Source organism: Asterias rubens, chromosome 1, assembly GCF_902459465.1.
Source record: "Asterias rubens chromosome 1, eAstRub1.3, whole genome shotgun sequence".
Classification (NCBI taxonomy): domain Eukaryota; kingdom Metazoa; phylum Echinodermata; class Asteroidea; order Forcipulatida; family Asteriidae; genus Asterias; species Asterias rubens.
In genome coordinates, this window is record NC_047062.1 from 19,046,040 (window position 1) to 19,069,404 (window position 23,365).

General features: G+C 38.4%; 1 protein-coding gene across 1 annotated transcript in view; it reads right to left on the reverse strand.

Annotated features, from left to right (window-relative positions):
- Positions 1-1,798: 1,798 nt before the first annotated feature.
- Positions 1,799-23,365, reverse strand: part of LOC117299207 — a 39,950-nt gene continuing 18,383 nt past the window's right edge. Inside the window, exons 7-20 of the mRNA XM_033782669.1 lie at positions 22,825-22,962; positions 21,953-22,078; positions 19,909-19,969; positions 18,921-19,107; positions 16,794-16,933; positions 15,991-16,068; positions 14,952-15,114; positions 14,404-14,536; positions 13,371-13,478; positions 8,187-8,309; positions 7,150-7,296; positions 4,329-4,517; positions 3,199-3,330; positions 1,799-2,910 (exon numbers count right to left, since the gene is read on the reverse strand). Coding sequence (XP_033638560.1) covers positions 2,668-2,910; positions 3,199-3,330; positions 4,329-4,517; positions 7,150-7,296; positions 8,187-8,309; positions 13,371-13,478; positions 14,404-14,536; positions 14,952-15,114; positions 15,991-16,068; positions 16,794-16,933; positions 18,921-19,107; positions 19,909-19,969; positions 21,953-22,078; positions 22,825-22,962 — 1,968 coding nt within the window. The 3' untranslated portion in view covers positions 1,799-2,667. The remainder of the gene's footprint in view (positions 2,911-3,198; positions 3,331-4,328; positions 4,518-7,149; positions 7,297-8,186; positions 8,310-13,370; positions 13,479-14,403; positions 14,537-14,951; positions 15,115-15,990; positions 16,069-16,793; positions 16,934-18,920; positions 19,108-19,908; positions 19,970-21,952; positions 22,079-22,824; positions 22,963-23,365) is intronic.

The window sequence follows — 23,365 nt, forward strand, 5'->3', positions numbered from 1 at the left end:
TCCGTGGTGCAAGTCATAATTATGCGTCTCAGCCTAATATGTATATAGGGAACCAGTTAACGTAATGCCAGTCACGACTCGTTAACAGTAGAAGTAAATACTAAAAGATGCATGCTAAATCTAAGCTAGCGGTTATGCATGATATGCAAACGGACTGTCTTCAGTTTTGTTCCAGGTTGTTTTTTTTCTGGTGCTGGTTCTGGAGAGGTGGAATCTGCACAATCTTCATATTGGGATGTACACGTGCACGTGCAGGTGGCTGAGCAGCAATGTTAAAGTGGACCCACTGATGATGTTACCCGTGGCCATTGAAGTTTACACTCAAAAATACCAAAATGTCGATGACATGTGCTTGGTGCTACAGTTTGTCGTCTGCCTGAAGCTCCACTGTAACACGTTGCTGAAGATGGGTTTATAGGCCTACTCTGTGGAAATTCCTTGACATGCTGCTGGATCGGAATGTGGACCGCGAGGGACTCTCCACTGTTGACCATTGACCAAGGACTCTAAGGTAAGTCAATATTTATACTCAATATTCTAACTGTTTCATTTGCAAATCTCTAATAAGATTTCTTGTATCCTTGTCTTCAACTCATTTCCACGGAGGGGACGTCAAATATTTGCTTGCCTCAAATTTCCGTTGGGGATATTTGCAATGATGAATGCATTTATTATTTAAGATAAACTTGAACGAGTTAATCACTAAGTTAATTGGACTCTTCAGATTTGTTTATTTTAGTGTAACGTGTGTATTTGTCATTAGTTTGAATTTTTCTGTCTTGCAACTTTGTGAAATTTTAATGTGGTTTTACGACTGTGTATGTACGTCTCTGTGACTGTAGGTCGGGCTGTCTTTGAAAATTTGATTAACAACGACCACTTCATCGGTACTCTCATCCAGTTTCAGTTAATTTTACTGTTTCATATACATTACTCCAATTTACACGCTAAGGAAGGCATGTGTATCAACTCTTTAAATTAACAACTTTAATTTTTTTCCAGAAAGGACACAGTAACAGTCAACATTAAAAAACATGTAATTATCGTAAATTAATATCTCATAATGGTGTATATGCATCAGTATAAACATAGAGTTATGGCTCTAAATGTTTTTAACATAATAAGATTATACGAGGTGCAGTAAAAAAAAAAACACGAACTAATTTTAAGAAACATCACATTTGTCAGGGCCAAGCTATAATATTAATGTAGCTCATTATACGATACCGCCCTCTATAATTAGCTCTTTATGTGGGTAGGACTGGAGTAGGACAATTAATTTGCTATTTTGTGGCTTGTGGCGAAACATCGATTCGAACGGCTTTAGAAAAACGTAAGCTTATTTTATTGTATTACTATTATAATTATTATTTTTACTGAAAACAAATTCCAATATACGAAACAATTTGTAGCTCGTTCATTAATAATATTGCATGACCCATCTTGCGTTCAACTGAAAATTGACTTAATAAAATTTTTCTTAAAAAAAAATTACGCACACTATTAGGCTGACGGGTCGCATGAATAACTACTTAGGCAAAAAAAGTGTCAGTAAACAAAATAAATTGTTAAAATAATATAGCCGCAATACAATTCGATAATACTGTTAGAATTGACAATACCGCCCTCTATAGTATGTCACCAATGATCGCCGATGCTCGTGAACTTCTTCATCCTTGTAGCAGCCTTGAAATGATTGAAGATGTACCCAAACGTATAGGTTGGACGGTCACGAATAAGAAACTTGTGTAACTACTTCATCAATTATCTATTCATTATTGTATGACCAGTTATCCACCCCGTGCTCAAGTTGTCTGTAAGTGGCCTAAGCATGGTGACTTAAAACTAAACTTTCAACAATTCGATCTTTAAAAAATGAACGCACACATTTTGTTCCATATTTCAACTAATATTTATTTTCCTTTACCCGAATATTTCATGCTTATCGTACACCGTCAAATCGATCAGAATTGGTCGATGAATCAATAAATTAAAAATCTGATCAGGATAAAGTGAGCACCCAGCCAGCAGCGCCTGCATTCGATTTGAACAATAAGACATTAATGTAACACATAATATGTCGTATAGCAAATTTAAATCGCACAATATAATAATTAGCACAAATCATTATTGGTCGTAGTAAACTTAAATTGCACGATACAATAATTACCTTTGTGTTTTACAACACCCTTTCTATTTTACAACCAAAACACTGAGATTACAACGCAATTCAAACTGAAACCTTTGGTATCTAAAATAAATAACATCTTGTTGGTAAACGCGTATTGATATTCAGAAGTTTGTACACAGTTTGCTAGGGGAACCGAATCTCCTGCCTCAACGGCACGACTGGCAAGTCTAGGAGCTTGTATGCATCTTAAGGGTCGAGTCCACTTGTCGGTGTGAACGACTGGAAAGTCTAGGAGCTTGTGGTCATCTCAAGGGTCGAGTCCACCTCGTTGGTGTGCACAACTGGCAAGTCTAGGAGCGTGTGTTTATCTCAAGGGTCATGTCCACTGCGTTAGTGTGAACGACTGGAAAGTCTAGGAGCTTGTTGTCATCTCAAGGGTCATGTCCACCTCGTTGGTGTGAACGACTGGCAAGTCCAGGCGCTTGTGGTCATCTCAAGGGTCAAGTCCACTGCGTTAGTGTGAACGACTGGTAAGTCTATGAGCTTGTGGTCATCTCAAGGGTCAAGTCCACCTCGTTGGTGTGAACATAGCGTTCTTTATCCTCGTCTTGATTCTTGTTCTCTCTTGGTGAGCATCCACACATGAGACCACAACACCACATGCCGCAGTTGTAGCTACAGATCTTCATTTTGTCCGGGGGTTCACTGCTAGCAGAAGGGTCACGTCGCCCTCTGTCGTTGTCCACACCGTCTCGAAGCTCTTTCAATTGTCTTTCAAGCTGCATTGAGGATCATTTTATAGATCATTAGTTTGGAACTTATCTCAATATATGAAGAAAAATCATGTAACAATTACCTTGAGTTTATCTTTAAGGCGTTGTAATGTGTAGATCTATGCGTGAATACGTATCTGGATTTGATGTGGTTCATTTATAAACGTTTTTGTGTCTGCTTTTTATGTAATGCAATTAATAAGCTTTTCTTTATGTCCGTACTTTTGAAAATAGTTATACTACAGTGCAAGGAGAAAACCTTCACGGAATACTATTCAAAAAATTGTTACTTGCCAATTTAACTTTGTGTTTCATTCTTAGGTTTTCTTGAACCATGTTGCTATCTGTTGAAGTATGACTTGTTGTCACTTTACGTGTCTCCTGTGACATAAGATCTTGTTTGGAGTTCTTCAAGACGGATATCACCTGTGAAAATAAAGATGGATAATGTGCTTAATAGTTTTTACATATCACTGCAAAACTGAGGTGTTCAAAATTGATACCATGGGACATTTTTTTAAAAGTAAATATATACGGCATATTATAGGGTGTTAAAATAACACTGATTTTGGCCAAAACAATTACATTGGTGTTTTGATAACATCCTATGGTTTTACTTTTGATTCTCTCTGCGGTATCTATCTATGTGACAACACCCTCAACCCGGTTTTGTTATGGGAATGTCGAAGTTTGAAAAAAACGGTACATGCAATTAAAGTGTCTGCCTCAACGTGCCTTATAGGCAGTGGACACTATTGGTAATTAGTCTAAATAATGATTAGCATAAAACCTTACTTTGGGGAGAGTTTTGTAGTATAAAACATTGTGAGAAACGGCTCCCTCTGAAGTGGAGTAGTTTTCGAGAAAGAAGTAATTTTTCACGAATTTGATTTCGAGACCTCAAGTTTAGAATTTGAGGTCCAGAAATCAAGCATCTGAAAGCACACAACTTCGTGTGACAAGGGTGTTTTGTTCTTTCACAGTTATCTCGCAACTCCGACGACCAATCAAGCTCAAATGTTCACAGGTTTGTTATTTTATGCATATGTTGAGATACCGCAAGTGAGAAGCATGGTCTTTGACAATTACCAATAGTGTCCACTGGCTTTAAGTGTAAAATATATTCAAACAATAATATACATGGCAGTTCAAATTGAAAAATTGAACACTGCCCTAAATTAAAGATCGAATATACGAACTGCAAATAAGCTGGTCTCCACAGAACTGCTATATAAATTTAACCACGTGTAGTTTTACCTCAGTGCTTGTTTATCAATAGTAAACGCAAAAGGCACTTCTTCGCATGGGAAATAATAGCAGTATCTGAACACAAGTTTGCACGTTCAGCGAGAAACACTGTACAAACATAACCTAGATAGCATTAGTTTAATTTAATCTAATAGAGGTAAGAAATCAATGTGAACCTTTGGTAAGAATACGATGAGGATGGTGAGTGTTGTGCAGAACATGGAGATTGAAGAGTTGAATATGAAGAGTGTCTGGGTGTCTTGTCCCAAGACGAGGTTGATAGCGAGACCCACGATGCATAGTATGACCACGTTGTACACGCTCATACCAATCAGCTTACTGTCATTCAGAGCTGGTATCGTCACCTGTAACAATAATCATTTTATGCAATTATTATGGAAATGTATTGTCAAAACATGGAAGATGCACGTGAAGTTTAACTGAGTTCATTCAAAAATTGTAGGCCTTTTGCCATCTTGAATGCAGTGACTGTAGATTTTGATTGTTTTGATTGGTTGTTGTTTTACTAATACGCCATCATGATGACAACCGTTCATGGGCCCAATTTCATAGAACTGCTAAAACACACAGTTTAGCTAACAACAACATTATGCGGACCAGAATGAGGTTACCAGCCCAAACGCCATGTCACGTGTATAAATATTCATGCCGGGTACCCTGGGCTATGTGCTGCCTAGCAGAAAGTTATTAAGCAGTATTTTCGGTAACTCGGTGAAATTAAGCCCACGGTTGATAAAGCAGTATGGCTATAGTATACGCAAGCAAGCTAGTATTAAACGGGTTAATATTGACCCGGGTCTGGCTCCCATGTGCCCCGAACCATTCCAGGGTCAGTATAATCCGTCTGTGTTATAATGTCTCAGATATTTTATTGTCACAATGACCTAGAACCTCAGTTAAACATCCAGTTTTGTTTAACCACTCTCCGGGCCAGGAAATGTGTCGGGTCCCTGTGACCCGTAAACTCTGACTGGGAGTTTTTAGAGTTTGGGGCTTGTGGTTCTTTCTGCTACAAAGCTGCCATTTTTGTGTGGTTAATTTAACATAACTTTATAACAGGAATTCGTATATTTCACGAGAACTCAAGCCGTTGAAAAAAAAATACGCGGAAGTCAGAACTTTTCAATATCTTAATCCTGAGAGACATAAACTCTCTCCATATACACACCAACCAGACAATATAAAAATTGAAATTTTATATTTCGAAAGTGACTGTGATTTTTATCATAATGCTATAAGTAGATATCAGGGAGATATTAGAAATATAATATAATTTCAGTCTGGTGTTTACCCTTACAATTGACTTGTGGATAACCAAATCTTTTTATAGTTTTGAAGGTGATTGTCACTTTTTCATTATTCTATAAGTTGATATCAGGAAGATATTAGAAAGATAATTTCTTTTCAGTCTGATGGTTTCCTTACAATTTACTTGCGGGTAATCAAATAATTTTCGAAGCCGATTTTATAACATAATACTTATGAGATGTATATTTTGTGTGACAATTGTCATTCAAAGTTGACTGTACTGTCCACTTATAAAAACAAAAATATAATATAATAAAGGTGAACCATGACAATATAATAAATAATGCATGTCATTTGAAGCTATTGCCGTTTTGAGCGATAAAACCTTACAAATAATTCACAATGATGGATTATTTATAGTTGTATAGGCCTGAGCGTGTTTTGTACCTCCATTTTTTACGATCGAGTGGCTTGTTTTGCCTCCTGGTAAAATAAAACACAGCAGCACTGGAGGACAACAAGTAAATGCAAACAACATGCAAGCTCCTTATCACCTTATTTACACAACAGAAGATGAAATAGAGATCTTGAAGTGATTGGTGATTTATCTTGCCATAGTTTTTTGTATTTGTAACATTATATTTGATAATATTACACTCTCTTAATGTAAAAGAGTGGAAAACACCCTTCCTTACATTTCGAGTTGTCCTTCATATGGCTCTTTAAAAAGGGTGGTGGTTATTTCACTCTTTCAGAGGGGTTTCACTCCAGGACAGAGTGAAAAATCACTCAAAAAGATGCAAACTTCAATCTAAAAGAGTGGAAGACCACTCGAAAAAGAGTTGTCCTGCATATATGGCTCTTCAAAGAGTGCTTTTCACTCTTTTGCATTAAAAATAGATACAATTTGATTATTAAGATTAAAAAGGTAAGATCAGATTTGCATTTTTGGCGCGCATTTTTGAAACCAACATGAAGAATGACATATGTAACTTTACAAATACGTCCACACAAAATTAAGACCACCATAGCAAAATTAAACAGTAGGCCTACGAAATTCAGAGGGAAACAAGCAAGAGATAAACAAATTATACATTAACTTTTGCTTCGTGATTCAAATTCCATTGTGATTGATCTCTGCACTTTGTGAAATCGAACTCGGGCATTGAGATCACAAACAAGGGGACCTAAAACAGTGTTTCAAATTTTTGTTTAGTGTTTTTTTTCTTTTTTGTTACCGCCCAACACAATGGCCACTCAGAATACAGGCTGCACAACACAAAATCATGACGATTTCAGGAATGAGAAGGTATCTCATTCCATTCACTTAATTTGAACAGATTTCAGCGTGCTGGGAAAACAAGATATACGGGTTAATAGGGAATTCCATAGTGCAGAAGCACGAAGGACAGAGCCATTTAAATATCTCACTGTATTAACATTTTGAACAGATAGCAGGAAGGGCGAGAAGATGTGGCAAATTTTGAGTGAAAAGTGCGTCCTATTAGACGATTGTACGCCTGATACTTCACGAAGGCGATTGCCTCAATACCCCCTGGTAATTGCATTGGTGCCCTTGAAATGCTCCAGTAGAAATGTACAGATTCCTCATGTGCCCTTTACCAAGGTTTACAGAGGAGAAAATGCCTTGGTGTCCTTGCCCTTGCAAAAACAAAGCATACAAGCCTGCGATTGGTGATACTTAGTGTCCCCTATAAATGTCCGTACCTGTCGTGTTTCCCATGCCAGGAATGCACCGAACAGCAGTAAGAGACCCTTGTACGAAGTGAGTGCGACGGTCCAGTAAATGTAGTAATCACCGGTGCAGAATTTCACGTACGGGGCGAGAGTCTGACTCCTGTTTGTGGGGTTTATCTGGAAGGGGAGGGGAAGGAAAAGGTGTCAAACGTAAATACCGCTGGTTGTTTTTACATTTTTATGTGTGAGAAAATGTATTCGCTACTTTGACATAATTGTTGGATATTTTAACACCAAACACGATTTCGAACAACCCTTTCTTCAAATGATATGATGTATAATCATGCTGGGTGACTCTCCCGATAATGTATATGAGGATAATCTTAACGAAATATAAAAACATAAAAAGAAGAAATATTAAAAATGACAAAAACAATAGGAACTGTTTATGTTTAATGAAAGCATGGCGTCATGCCATGCCTATGCCCGAAACTTTACGGTGACACTTTGAATTCACACACCCCATGCAGGTTTTGGCTACTTTCGTTTGTGTGTAGTTATTAACCAAATGTCACAAATTTATTATTCAAAAGTATGTCTTATGATAGAAACATATAATTCAAAAATAAAAATAAAAATGAGACACTGCAAGACATTAGTGAAACGAGAGTCCACAATTCTGTTTTAACAAAAACTCTGAGCTCCGAGCTTTTTGAATCTGGTCAATGTTGGAACTGTGTGTGAAGAGGGCGTGGTTTGCAGAGTTTACAACGTCACACTTACGATCATGGCGGGAACATTGGGGTAACCAGTGTTACCGCACGTGGTTTTTTTTAAGTGACTGTGCAGAAAACAAGATCACGCTGACTTGCACGTGTGGCAATGGGGGCAATAACCTGAAAGCCACTAATTAAACAGTAATCTTAACACTGTAGTATCCCTTGCAGTCGACGTCCTTCTAAAAATGCCCTCACCGGCTACTTGGTGGCCCGTACTTTGCGACTCGTACTGTCACTTTCATTGTTTGAAAATGAGTCTTACATGCATTTAACTTATTAATCCTTTACCTCTGAAGTAAAGAAGTACTCATCCTCCCGCCAAGGGGAGATGAGTTGCCATGGTAACAGAATTGCGCAATCGATTAATAACAGTACGGCAACCATCGCCATGAGCTGTCTATCCTGCACTACCTGTAAATGAATAAATAAACACAAGGTTTAAATTTCCAATCTATTTCAATCGACTCTCTCTTGCACATTCATTCATAGTTAATTATTATTTTGTTTTAACAATATATTAATGTCTATACTTCTTATAGTCCAGCTGCTAAGGCCCATATGTGGACAAATTGTGCACTTTGTGGTAAAAGCATGAAACTTCCTACAGTTGTTACATACACCCTAAAGATCATTTTAAGACTTGGACCCATCTTGGATCTCACCCATTTTAGGGGTGGGGCTACGTTTTAAGAAAGTGGGGGGTAACAAATTTAATATGTCAGTTTTGACTATTTGAAAAACAATTCTGCTCCTTTTTTTAGACTAAAATACATGATAACAGTTCAATAATTATTAAAAAATTAATAACTGTCTTAAATTCTGCCCCTTTAGTGGGCGGAGTCGTATTTTTAAGAAAGTGGGGGGTAAAAAATGTAATATGTTAATTTTGACTAAATTTGCTTTTCTCTGCTCATTCTTTTAGCTTTTAGACTAAAATACATAACAACAGTAAAATCATTATTTAAAAATTAATAACTGTCTTTATTCCTGCCCCTTTTGTGGGGGGAGTTACATTTTTCGAAAGTGGGGATAAAATAAAACATGCCATTCTAGCCCCTTGATTGTTGTACTGATACATGCAAAACCGTGTAAATACATGTATAGACATTTAATTACAATATTTCTACATTTTCAGTATGCACTACATAGTTGTTTGCAGTAACAGCGTTTACAATTTACTCACAGCACTTCGTTGCTCCCACTTGAGAGTAAACGATTGGGTGCTAAACAAATCGAACCAGCAGTGATGCCTTAATATTGAGTATTCTTATACAGTTTTTGCCTCTCCAAATTCCCACAAGAGCTCATTCGAACTGATGATGTGGCCCGACTCTACCCATCAGCCCCCAAAATGCTATACAGATACCTCAACCAGCAACACCCAAGCATCAAGTTCACCGTGTTCACCATGGGACAAGGGCAGTCTGGCAATAGCTGTCTATGCCTGATCCCCACCACAAAGAAACAAGACAACACCCTCCACCACAGTTTCCAATGAAAAATAACCAACATTGACCGTTGTACACCAGTTCTTCTTTCATTACCCTAGCATCTAAACACACCCTCTTGTTCAAGGTTCCTACAACTTGTGTCTATGGTGTTCAATATATAGGACAGGATAGCCTTTGTCGGAGTTGTGAGTTGGTCTGTTGGAGTTGTGGGTTTGCCAGTCTGAGTGATTCAATGCCGCCGTTCTGCTTTCTTTTGTCATGTCGCTCGCCTGGCTGACAACAACCCAGCTAAAAACGCTCTTTGCATCGCCAGCAACTCCAGGGGAGGCCTAGCACCAGCTCCTGGCTGGAAAATATCCAGAGGCCGTCCAAGATCATCTTGGGGTAAACAACTGCCTGGCCTAGTGAAATCGACCACAAAGCTCTATAGGACGTGGACACAGGAGATCGGTGCGACTGACCCTTGCTGTCTCTGCAGTTGATTAATTGAGTCAGAGTGAAGAGAATTGGCTAGTTGGAGTGACGAGTTAGTGCGGAACCGGTTCAGGAGGTACAATTCTACCACTGGGAAGGTCTATCCCCGGGAACTGGATGGTGCGATCCTTTTTCATCAGGAACTTGTGCCGTCTGGACCTTGCCACTGCGTGCGCCGCTCTTCTGCTTTAGCTTTAGAGAACCATCACTGATATGGCACACTCTCTTTGGATCATCTGAATAGGGAAATTTGCCTTACTCAGGACTGGTAGCCAATCAGTCTTTGTGCAGCTAACAGCACCAGCGATGGTCCTCATGGTGCTGTTCAATTGAATATCGAGTAGGCTTGAGAGTTTCTCCAAACTGGATCACAATACTCAGCCCCCAGTGGCAGATAGCTAGCGCCGATGAGCAAAGTGTTTCGGCATTTGCTACCAAGAATTTACCAGTGAGATTGTGGATCATATTGTTTTTGGTCCCAATTTTGACAGGCACCTTCTGCAGAGGAGTTTTAAAGGCAATTGTAGGGTCACCGCAATGGTATGGACAGCTACAGTTTCAACCAGATTAACACCACCAAGCCGCCCCAAACTTAACTATATGTTCCCATACCCAAGGTCGACCACATACCACTACTCACTTTCTTCCGTGTATGTTCCATCAAGCAGGCATAAGGCCAATATACCCTCCGCTCACAAGAAACTTCATCATAAAACGAGGGATTCTTTAACCGACCACCGAATTGACTATAGTGCTGCAGAGCTCATCACTCTCATTCAGCCTTTTATCTCTGTAATCGTGAAGCCAAATGCCAACTGAACGTCTCCTGGTCTGGGGCTCTTCTTGACAACTGTGACCATACATTGTATCTAGGTGTCACCCTAGACCGCTGCCTCTCCTTTAAGACCCATGTTGCGAAGACCAAAGCCACAGACTGTGTGCAAGAAACAACATTGTCAGCAAACTTACTGGAACAAGATGGAGTGCCAGCCCAGACACTCTTCGATCAACAGCCTTAGCCCTTTGTTTTTCATCTGCAGAGTATGCGTGCCCAGTCTGGGAAAGATCTACCCACACTAAGAAGATTGATCCAGCCATCAATGCTACATGCCGACTCATCACTGGATGCCTCAGACCAACACCAACTGATAGCCTGTACAAACTTTTTGGTATAGCCAGACCACGAGCGAAACCCTCCATTCAGCCACACACCTGCTATGAATAGACTCGGTCCAGGAAAAGCTTCCTCAACAAAGTCAAACCAAGTACAGAAGCCAGGGCTCTTCGAACTGCCATGTGACATGAGAGACTTGGTAAACTTCCACCTAGAACATCCATGGACATAAGTGCTTCAGAAGAACTCCCCCCTGATGCTGACTCAGGTTGGGCTGAATAGAAGTGCCTCAACAGACTTGGAACATCAACTGGCCGGTGCAACGTGTCTCTCTCTGAAGACGTTACCTGCATATGTAAGACAGAGCCACAAACTATGGAGCAGGAATACAGAACAGAGGACCTTGCAGAGTACAGCGATCTTGCTAGGAACTGTGTCCAGTTCTGGCTGAAACACAATATATAGTGTGTGTGGACACGATAAGAAGAACAAGAAGCCTTGGCACCGCGAATGCATTAGAGGACATTGAAGTTACCAGCACGACACCCTTCTTCAAAACATTAACCTCCAGCTAAGTGACATTTGGCTCCTACTCTTCCTGACCAATGGATATCGACCCTCTATCCACAGCACATTTCCTAAACACCCATTAACTAGGGTCGTACTGGTAGATTTCAATGGCCTCTCTAATGGCCTCACCAAATACCAACTCACCACTTTTCCTTTTCCCTGTACATGTTACCTATTTCAGTATTCCGACATGTATGCTACAGCTCAGTGATCATTCCAACACATCCCAACCGAATAACTACACTGTATGAGTGGATTCTTCGCCATATGTTTAACTGCAAACCTTTCTCAAAATTGCAAAAAAACTGCTAATATAAAATTTACTTATGGTTCTGGCCTGCATGGCATGGTGCCAGATCACACTGTGCGGGTATAATGGCGTGATTTGAGAGCTTGAGTTTGCCATAGCCATAGCATACATAACCGACGATTTTACAGCACATGTATGTCTGATGTCATTACTATGACAGAGTATCAGATTTTGCCGGCCCAGGACATACTTTCATTCCTGTGTTGTTGATGAGATTGTTGGCTGCTTGTGCATTCTTGGCTGTATTACACATGTGTAATTTAGCGAACCCTCGTTTACTACTCTGGCCCCGCCCACAAAAGAGGGGATAAATAAAGAAACTATTTAAACTCATGGAAAAATGTATTCTTTTATAGTATTTCTATTCAAATAACATAAATCAGCTTAAAAAAACAATTAAAAAACAGTAATAGTTCACTAAAGATAACACTTTGTTTTAAAAACGCCCACTTTTAGAAATATTGAAACTCCGCCCACAAAAGGGCATTTTATTCACTAATTTATGTTCTAACTTATAATTATGATTTTCAAGTTTATATTTCTGGTCAAAAGAACAAAAAAAAATTATTCTAAGTATGATTTTGCCCAATATTTATATCAAAGACCCCCTTTTTATGCAAATGATGCTCCGCCCCCAAATAGGAGAGACCCAAGATGGGTCCAAGTCTAAAATTGATTATTAGCCCAATACCAACCATCATAGCAAATTTCATGCTTTTACCACAAAGTGCGCAATTGTTCACCTTAGCAGCTGCACTATTACGCGCTTTTGATTTTTTTACCTTTCTATAATGCACAAATTTTATATTGAATTATTTTCCAAAAAGAGTATGGAATGTCATGTTGAGTTGAATTGATTTTTAATTGAATTGAACTGAATTAGCGCGAGAGAAAAACATGATGTGGCAAAGCAAAATAGCACTCACATTAAAGCACTAGACTTCTTACGCGCTTTTGATTTTGTTACCTTTCTATAATGCACAAATTTTATATTGAATTATTTTCCAAAAAGAGTATGGAATTAATGTCATGTTGAGTTGAATTGATTTTAAATTGAATTGAACTGAATTAGCGCGAGAGAAAAACATGATGTGGCAATGCAAATTAGCACTCACATTAAAGCACTAGACTTACAAAATGAATATTTCCCCTTTGTAAAGTTACAGCATGAAGATATAATGAATGAAAGTCAATGTACTTCATCTCGGAAGAATATTAAGCTGTCAGGCTGGCGTTATGGTGGTGTCTTTCCTTGCCTTCCACCTCCTCAAGGACTAGGACCCCGGTTCAAATCCCGCTGGGGCACTATTTGGATTGGGTGCGTGACTGTTTCCCCCTGGATTCCTCCCACATCTTAAGCTGAAACTTCCCTCGTTGGGTTCTCTCCGTTGGTTTCTTGGCTGGTTAATATTGATTTCGCCTTTCAAGAGTGCTAAGCTTCACAACCAGTAATAAATGAATTGAAAAATCACAAGCTCGTATATTGCAGAGGCTTGCAGTTGATCTTCACATGTATAACACTGACGAGACGTGACTCCCTTCAGATTACTTACTTTTCGTTTGGGCGTCTTAAAAGCCACGACTTTATGCACTCGCCATGTCTTACTGAACATTGCCCCAAACGCCAAGACGAATCCTACTGACAGTAACCACACCCTTACCTGTGAACGAGAAATGTTTGGCTTTATTCAAAACAATGGTTGTTAACGATACTTAGTCATTACATCATGATTCTATATGTAAGAATGATGTTAATTTGTTAATTAGTATTTTATTGTTTTTAAACTTTTACAAATCATGTAATTTTTAGCGTATTGGCTGTGCGAGAGATTTGTACTTTAATAAACCATTTCAAATCAGATCAAATCAACGATGCTTAGTAATTCGGTCATGATTCATAGACATTAAAGGAACACGTTGCCTTGGATCGGACGAGTTGGTCTGTGGAAAGCGTTTGAAACAGTTTGTTATGAAATGCATGTGGTTAGAAAGATATTTTAAAGTAGAATATAACGATCCACAAAAGTATCACTCAAAATTGCACGGTTTTCATTTTACGTCGCGAACTACCACGGTCGGCCATTTATGGGAGTCAAAGTTTTGACTCCTATAAATGGCCGACCGTGTTTGTCGACGAGGTTAAACGAAAACCACGCAATTTTGAGGCATATTTGTGTAGATCATTGTATTCTACTTGTACAACATCTTTCTAACCATATCGATGTTATAACAAACGGTTACAGGACGCTTTTCAAAGACCAACTCGACCGATCCAAGGCAATGTGTTCCTTTAATGATGTACATTTGTTGATGTATTTTAATGTTTTTAAACTTGTACAGATCATGTAATTTAGCCTGATTTTTTATGGTAATAAACCATTTCAAATCAAATCAGACCAAATCAGATCAGATCAGATCAAATCAAATCAAATCAGTTCAGATAAAATCAAATCAAATCAAATCAGATCAGATCTGATCTGATCAGATTAGATTAGATCAAATCAGATCAGATCAGATCAAATCAAACCAAATCAGTTAAGATCAAATCAAATCAAATCAGATCAAACCAAATCAAATCAAACCTACATGGCAGAATGGCAAAAGAAGCTCCGCTTTCACGATGTTCCCATCGATACCGTAGAAGATAACAGAGACGTAAATCAGAGAGGTTCCTATCAGAATGATGTTATTCAGATTCGGGCTCGACATTCTCACGATCCTATAGGAAAGTCAATTGGAAATAAATCAGGGTCTAACATAATTTGGAAAAAAAGAAAGAATATTATACGCAACTAAAATTTAAAAATAACCCCTTTACGATTTTTTTGAAATAAAAGGTGGACAATATACGTGAAATTGAATGAAATGTTGTTCACAAAAGCATCAGTAAAGGCATTGAAACAAGACAATGTAAAGCAATCGGCAACGTTTGTATCTATAGGCCACGATACATTTAGAATTTCACATCAATGGTCTCTGACAATTACCAATATAGTGTCCAGTGTCTTTAACTGCCTCTAGTCATATACTAACACTCCAATCGAAACGAGAGCTTTGCAGATATTCATAAGGACCATTGTTGCTCATCGGTCACAAACATTTCACTTATGCCAACGTCAAATGAAGTTCTTTACCTTAATTTACGATGCCATACATTGAAGGCAAGGAAGGCAAGTGAGAGTAGAATACCGACCCCTGCTAATGAGCTGAAACAAATGAAGGTAACCAGGTCTATACCAACGTAGACATTGACCCTATGCTGTCCATTGGGCGTTTGGTCAGGTGGTACCACTCCACCTGTAAGTAGACAATACAAATATTCAAATCCCTCATTTTCAACAGTTCGTACTTATGCTATGTTCTGAGCATGAGCTCAGAACTTAACTGGATTTTGTCCAGTTCTGAGCATAAGTTCTGAACTGCTGTTATCAAGTTCTGAGTATGAGCTCTGAACTTTACCTGATAGTATCGAGTTCTAGGCATGAGCTTAGAACTCAATTTCTGAGTATGAGCTTAGAACTCAAGTTCTGAGTATGAGCTCAGAACTTTACTTGCTATTATCGAGTTCTGGGCATGAGCTTAGAACTAAAAAATCTGAACATGCGCTTAGAACTCAAGTTCTGAGTATGAGCTTAGAACTCAAGTTCTGAGGAGCTCAGAACTTTACTTGCTATCATAGAGTTATAGGCATGAACTTAGAACTCAAGTTCTGAGTTTGAGCTCAGAACATTACTTGCTTTCATTAAGTTCTGGGCATGAGCTTCTTCTAGTGTAGCAATGACACTCGATTGTCCCTGTCCCTTGTACTGGGATTGATGTGCACGTAAAAGAACCAAGAACACTTATCGTTAAAGAGGAGGGGTTATTTCTCGGTCTATCAAGTTCATGATACGCGTATACCAAGCACTCTTGTTTATAGGTTTCACCATGCATGTAAGCTACATATATGTTAACGTGTTAGACATCATTGGTTTCATAACCAGAAATATAAAAGTTTATAAAACTAATGATAGCTTCGACCCAGTTTCCATCCAAATTGTAAAAGAAAATAACAAAATAGTGGTAAATCATACAATTCCTAGAAAACGACAAGCAAGCTGATGAAGATGGATTTGATAAACCCTGCATCTAAAGTCAATGTTGACCTCACTCAAACAGCCGCAATGAACCTACCTGGCCATAACAGCTCAAAGTCCATCTTCAGCTCAGTACTTCCAATGTCGTATCTCCCAACAGATACCTCCAGATATTCTAATGAGGGTAATTAAAGCACAGATAGCTGCAATTACTTTCCATGGATTGTTATTATCAACGGTGTTGCGTGAAAATTTGATGTACCGCGTTACAACATGGGTTTTTTTTTTAGCTCCATGGTTACAATGACACAGAACTGTCAACGCTAAACATCGCAAAATAATGTGTTCCACTTCAGTGTGGTAGAATGCAAGAGTTTACGTCACATTTGTAGTTGTAAAGCAAAGTAAAGCAAGTTTGTTACTTTTTCAGTTTTATAAACATCTCAAACCGTTTAATAAATACTAAATAATAAATAAATAAATAAATAAACACATAAATAAGTACAGAGTCGAAAATACTGCCAAATTGAACAACAGAAATGTCTTTAAAAACTCCTTTCAAAGTTTGAGCGAACGAATATGACGTCATCGTTGACGTTGTTCTTAATCCGACATCTATATCAATCTCGTAGTTTGTATGAGTTCATGATTGTCTTGTAGTAGGCTTATACTCTCTCATTCCCTCGTTCCGTCTTGCTGTTTTAAACAAAACTATCAAATATTGAGTTTATCTTCTATACGCCATTTTATAAGACAGCACTTTCGTGCATTTTAAAAACGCGGGCAATTTTTCAAAATACTTGTTAACTAATATAGCAAGGAAGCATATTATATCACCGTTAATTCTTTTTCATTATACAAAAATGTAAAAATTATTTATGACTAATAAAGTCAACATACCGGCTTTATCTTGGCAAATGAAAGGGAGAGAATCGTTGCAGTTACCCGCGTTGACTACCCATCCCTCGTCGGTAAGTTCGAACACGGAACATGAAGTGCTGTCTGAAGTGTCTTGTGTAGAGGGCTCCATGATATCAGAACTACCAATAAACCTGTCGGGTAGTGAATAATGTTTGACACTTTTCACGGGTGTCGCTCATAAGAAAAAACAACTTTAACTCAACTTCATGTGTACACCAATGTACGCAACTCTTTATTAGGAGACATGTGTGGACTCTTAGAAGTGGTGGCGTTGTCTCGACGTTTCGAGAGGTGTACTCTGCTCATCTTCAGAAGAGGAGGGTGAGCAGAGTATGAACTCTTCGAAAAGTCGAATGCCACAACATTGCATGCAACGTAGAGCTCAGCAGAGCATACTTAGCTATCAGTTAACCAATTGCTAACGTAAAGCCTGTATTTATATTTACATATTTGTGTTAATATCTCATTTTTCTTTTTTAATATACATAAGAATACTTATTTCAGTTGCCTTCAATTTTACTACCTAATAAGTACACCCCAAAAAGTTCCTCGGAAGGAATTTTTTAGCATGTCATCCCGGCCTAGATTTTGTTTTACATTGGTGTGAATGAAATGAACAAAGAGTAAATCTTAATGAGTCTATTGATTTCATCTGAAACGAAAGGCTAAATCCACCTCAAACTGTTGTGAATTTATAGCTCCGGACTGTGATAGTCAAGCAGGCAACAGTGTCGTCCTCATGTCTTTATTTCATTCAAACCAGAGTAACAAAACCCAGACTAGACTAGCCTGGTTCAATTTCTTGTAATAAAACGAGAATCAATATTCGTTACTCTCATTTTATACGGGGACCTTGACAAAGACGTATTGGGGTGACCCTGTTTAGAGGGTTCTTTTTCGTACAAGCATCCATTAAATGATGCCTCACTGTCAACGGTTCAGTCCCAAACCCCTCTGTGTATCCATTTGCCAAGAAGTGGGTGGGGATAGGGGACCGTATTGACCCCTTGCACGCGCATCACACGCTGCGACCAATGCCACGCTCACCGTGTTGGTGGGCAGCTAGGTTTTCGTGTATTAACGCCGCGTCGCCTAAAATGCACACTTTACTGCATAACGCGCAGCATAGAGTTATATATAAAAACGCACAGTGAAAATGCCCACCAGTATGGCGCATTCAAGATTTTAATTTTTTCTGATGATGACGTCAGGTGAAATGGGTCAATAGGGAAAATTGTGCCTTTGATGTACAGCAGGAAATTTGGGTCAGTGGGGTCAGTTTTGGCCTTTTTTTCAAATTGAGGTGGAAAAACAAGCACTATTCAAAATCGAAATGGCATGCCATTGCAATTGCTATTCACACATTTACTTTTTAAATCTGCGATGGCCCTATGGTCAAACGTCTTTCCCATGGCATGGTAGTCACATGTTTTTTGTTGTTATATAACCAAAGACACAATTCCATCTCGTACTTGGAATGAGAAGAAGGTTTCAGAAGAAAATGACGCTAGCAGGACCAAATTACAATTGCGTATCACATGGTCAGACATTCCAATCAATAGTCTAAATAATTTGGTGTGGAGTGACGAATAGAATGAGAGGATGTTGAAATATTGAGGCCGATTAATTAAAGAATTTGTATCATTGGTGTGAGATTCTAACTAACATTGTCTAAATGCTCCGACTGCGCGCATTACCAGGGGTCGATTTTACAAGGAGTTATTGCTAAACAACAAGTGATGTCACACAAGTCGCCATGGTAATATTAGCATCTCATTTTGATGCATCGAAGTGTTTTGTAATCGAGAAAAGGTTTAATAAAATTCTTCTTCTAATGTTCTTATCTCTCGTCATTTTGCAACCGGACTGATCTCATTATTTCCTCGTGGTCTTGAGAACGTGTTGGTTCTGCCCTGAGATTAGTTTATAGTAGAATTATGTAGCTCTAAAGGCCTTTTTTTTTTTTTTTTTCCTTTTTCTTTTTAATGCAAGTTTACCCCCAAACAAGGTGAAAAACGTGACGTCAATGAGATCAAGTTAAAACACTAACTACGTCGGATAAGGATAGGTGGTATTATAATAAGGGATGTGTCTTTGATCACTCACCATTTATTGGACCCCAAACCCCCAAATGTATCCACCAGGAAATCTAGATGCGACTGACTGTCGACTACTGCCAACTGACTCTCGTCATTCTCACTGCAGTGAGTTGACGCTTTCTGGCCGGTAGCTGGGAGGTCAACGAAGAGGTAACAGCTATCGTTGTGTAGCAGCCAATTCGGCCAGCAACCAACTAGTGGTTGTGCGTTGTACGAAGCGATAGAATAAGCATGGGGAAGATGAGATAAAAAAGTTAATTATATATTATAGATGATGGATGGAGTAAATGAGAAATGTACGTTAAATTTGCATTGGGGGTGTGAAGAAGATAATTTGGTTTTAACCATACACCGATCTGTGTAAAGCACTGTACAGTATATACTTATACCTTCCTGAGTCCTATGGGAAAAAACAAGTAGGCCCTATTGTATGTAATATCCATTATATATAGGTCAAACAGCGAATACGATCTATGCGCAGTGAATTTTGACGTCACAGCCCTGTTTCCACTGCAAATGTTTCGCATGAGCACATTTCAACTGTTGCGAATTATTCTTTGCGAATTTGTGACGTCAAAATTTCGGACGCAAATAGTTTAGAATTGCCATCCTCAAACATTTTCCTGATTTTTGTTAAGGATTCCTTTAAATCGGTTTAGAAACAAAATGTCCCCATTGACCGCCACAGTGGCAATTACGTAGTGCAGAAAGAAAATTGCAAAGGCTGTAAATTTTAATAAATGTTTTTTTTTAACCAGAGTCCTCTTAAGCGTTGTTCGGTAAACGCCAACCTTCAGATAAAAACAAGGCGACACTAATTATGATGCTTTGATTAATATTGACTCTTTTCATTGACATTGCATCTAAATCACCTTCACTGATTATTACTTTGTGATTTGAAGCAAGGATCTGTTCGTTATGTTTTCAAGGATAAAGACTCGTTTTGATTCCCAATGGATTAATACTTATGAAACAGAATAGTCTGGTACCCATACCTCGTAACTGTTCAATCTGAGTGACGGCAATACGGTCCGCTCCCGAGAAACTCACAGGACCCTGGTTAAAATAAATCAACCATTCAATAAAATACGTATAGATAATGTAATGATAATAAACATTAAACTATTCGACAAAGGACACGTTTGGTAGTTTATAAAACTAGTACTTTCGCTTGATGTATCCCACTATATGCATAAAATAACAAACCAATTTGGACCAAATTGGTCATCGAAGTTGCCAGAAAATAATGAAAGAAAAACACCATTGTTGCACAATTAATTGTTGTGCTTTCAGGTGTCTGAGAGAGGCGGCAAGCCTGAAGTCTTTCTCATATTCAGATATTTTAGAAAGAAATGACCTATTTCTCAAAAACTACGTTACTTCAGATGGGAGTTTACAATGGCGTTCACTATCAGCTCTTCGTTCCTCGTTATTTGTTATGCTTATGTATATTTTGAGTAATTACAAAACGTGTCCAGTGGCTTTAAAGATAGGATAGTGCTTTCGGGTAATAAACCCTAAACGAAATGTGTAATTTTTATCCGAAATGCTACAGGTTGTTACAAAATGGTAATAGTAATAAGCATCATGAAGCTATGTTTGTCTGAATGCCCCTGGTGATAAGAAGTAAAAAAAAATATAAAAAAAGAGTATTCTCGAAAATTGGAATCTTCAAAAATCGTCTGTGCAGACGACTCATTTGGAAATGTCGCGGTGTCCATTTGAGTGCTGCTCCCAATATCCGGCTATAAATGTGTTTGATACCCGCTGTCACCTTGCTGGCTGAACGTGGATGGATTCAACGTTCTTATAAATAAAATACGTGTCAGTTTGATTGTTTGCTGGGGTATTCTCAGCAATAATTATACACTGTTTTGAACTGAAACGTTCACTTTTGATTGTTGTGGTATCTCTCTTGATAATGTTGCCTGTTTACACTGTAAGTCGCGTACTGCCTTTCAAGCCGCCGCTCACCTTTTGTGGAATTCCCTTCCCCGTATAACATCCGGGAAGCTAATAGTATGCTTTATTAACGTCAGCTCTTCTCAAATAGACTCGAAACCCATACATTTGTTTAAGCAGGCTAAATTGTTATTTGTTAGTATATAGTGTGTTTTGTATTTGTATCGTTGCATTGCGTGTTTCTAGTAAATTTTGTTATCATTTTGTAAAGCGCTCCTATTTTTGTGGGGCGCTATAGAAATGCCTAAAATAATGTATAAATCAGCTTTACGTTGATGGGTTGAATATGAGAGAAAGAGAGAAGGTGGAAGTACAAGTTTAAAATCAATGCTGTATATATAGACCCCCGCATTGCCACCGTACAATACGCTATTTTTGCGAGACGTCGTTTTCCATAATTCTTCGTCCACACAGAGCCATTACGATTCGCCTTTTGTTCGAACAAAGGACTTTCTTCCCTAGAGTGAGGCAGAAATAGATTAAGTCAAAGCCACCCAATTTTCTTGCGGCTTAAAAGTTTCATTTGCTAGAAACCAACTACACTTTCGATTTATGAAACCTATATCCCTGCTCAATGATATTGTGTCAGCACACTATAATAACAAGCCATTGAAGAGCGGCATTCAATAGCGGTAAAACGTTTGTCATTGTGACTCACTGTTCGGCGCTTGTATTGTGTATTAGGACAAGTCACATTTCTATCAACATATTTTTTTCTTGAGTATTTGAAAAGCCTGGAATTTAATAAAAAATATACACAGAGAAAATGATTTAAAATTCTTATTTTATTTCAAAAGGGTTGAATCTGATAAGATGGGATTATGATGATATGGACCCACATGAACTATAGACCTACAGGTACTTGTTTGAGAAAGTATTGCAAAAGACCGCCATCACTGCAGACAAACATTGGAAACGCGCACGTGTGTACGCGCGAAGCACAATTCTAAGCCATTGAACGTCTTTTTTGACCGCACGTTAGGGCACTGTTTTAGCTTTTACATCATACAATGCGAGGGGTCTACTCAGAGTAGAGTTAAAACCCTAGCCCCCATTAAATTCTCAAGACAGACTCACCGAAGTCCCATAAAAATTGGTTTCGTCGATGGCATCAAAGAATACTTTACTCATCTCTATATCATCGTACGTGAACTCCTCTAAACGCCGAAAAGTTCCATCTTTAAATCGCTTTGTCTTCAGTATCTTTAAAGGAAACACAAGTCAATTATTACATCTTGATGTTCCCCGGAGTTCCGAGAGAGCCACAAATCATTAAATCCAGATAACGAGATATTTATCTCACAAAATCAAATTATTTTACGGAAAAGGTTGATAAATCATTGCATCATAGCCTTAGAAGATTTACTCAACCTTAGATGTCGATGAGAAAAATTACTACTGCGAGCCTGCTTCTTATTATTGTCAGTGCTAGGCATCTTACGAGATACATTAGTTAAACATGATCAATTAGTGAGACAACTCGACTCTTTTCGTATCTGAGCGATTGGAAAAGTGGAATGGAATTCCTGTAAATCCGTACTTTTTTTAAACAAAACACACAAGATGTGAGTTCCTTTGTTTGTATTGAACCAATAGCCAACAAGTTTGATTGCCGGGGAGGGGCGTTGGAAACCCCAGAACCTTTGACAGGCTGTAGTCAGTAAGAAGTAAACTACTCTGGGACCTGGATGACCTCCCTCACCTCTTAGTGGAATTGTCCAGTCTAGGATATCAATCACTCTGACTACCTTTTTCACTTTGGAGACAAAAAGGTGATTAAATCAATAAAATGTGCTATGATTTCACGTTACCTCCGCTCATTTGGGTATTTACTTTAATTGTCTGTTTCCTGCATGCAGTTCTGTATTTTCGTCTTTCTGTGATATGGAAATAAATATTACATATGAAGGAATGAATTAATTGAAACTTCATGTATGTACCATACGTACCTGTGCCGTCTTATTAAGTGCAAGTGCCATTGCCCACGCTGCATCATATCCAAATGAAGCTATACCGTTGTACGTGTAGTTTTCATTCCCTGGCTCGGATAGTCTCCTTCGCAACTCGTCATCAAAGTCGTTTGGGGTCTGTCAAATTTAGTGGAAAACTCATCTTCAGAATCCTTGCAATTTTGTGTTATATAAGAATGGATGTGCATTGTGTACGGTGTGACATTTTTGTTCTGATCCGCTGGGCCGAAAGCTTCTTTTGTGACATGCAAATTTTCTTTTAAAAAGACAAATAATGTTTATCAAAAAGGGAAAGTACTTCAATTCTAGCAATTTTCAGTGATTCCAGCGGCTAAGAAATGGTTGTCACTTTTCTTAAACCCGATTTGGCGAACACCTTTTTGAGTCATGAAAATCCGAGTAACTGCTTTGAGGTTTTTAATAATTATTTTGAGCAATTTGCCGGTTCCCCAAAGCCACGTGTCATGGGTACAGAATTTTGAATTGGGCTTCGCATAGCGGTCCAGTAAACATTAATTTG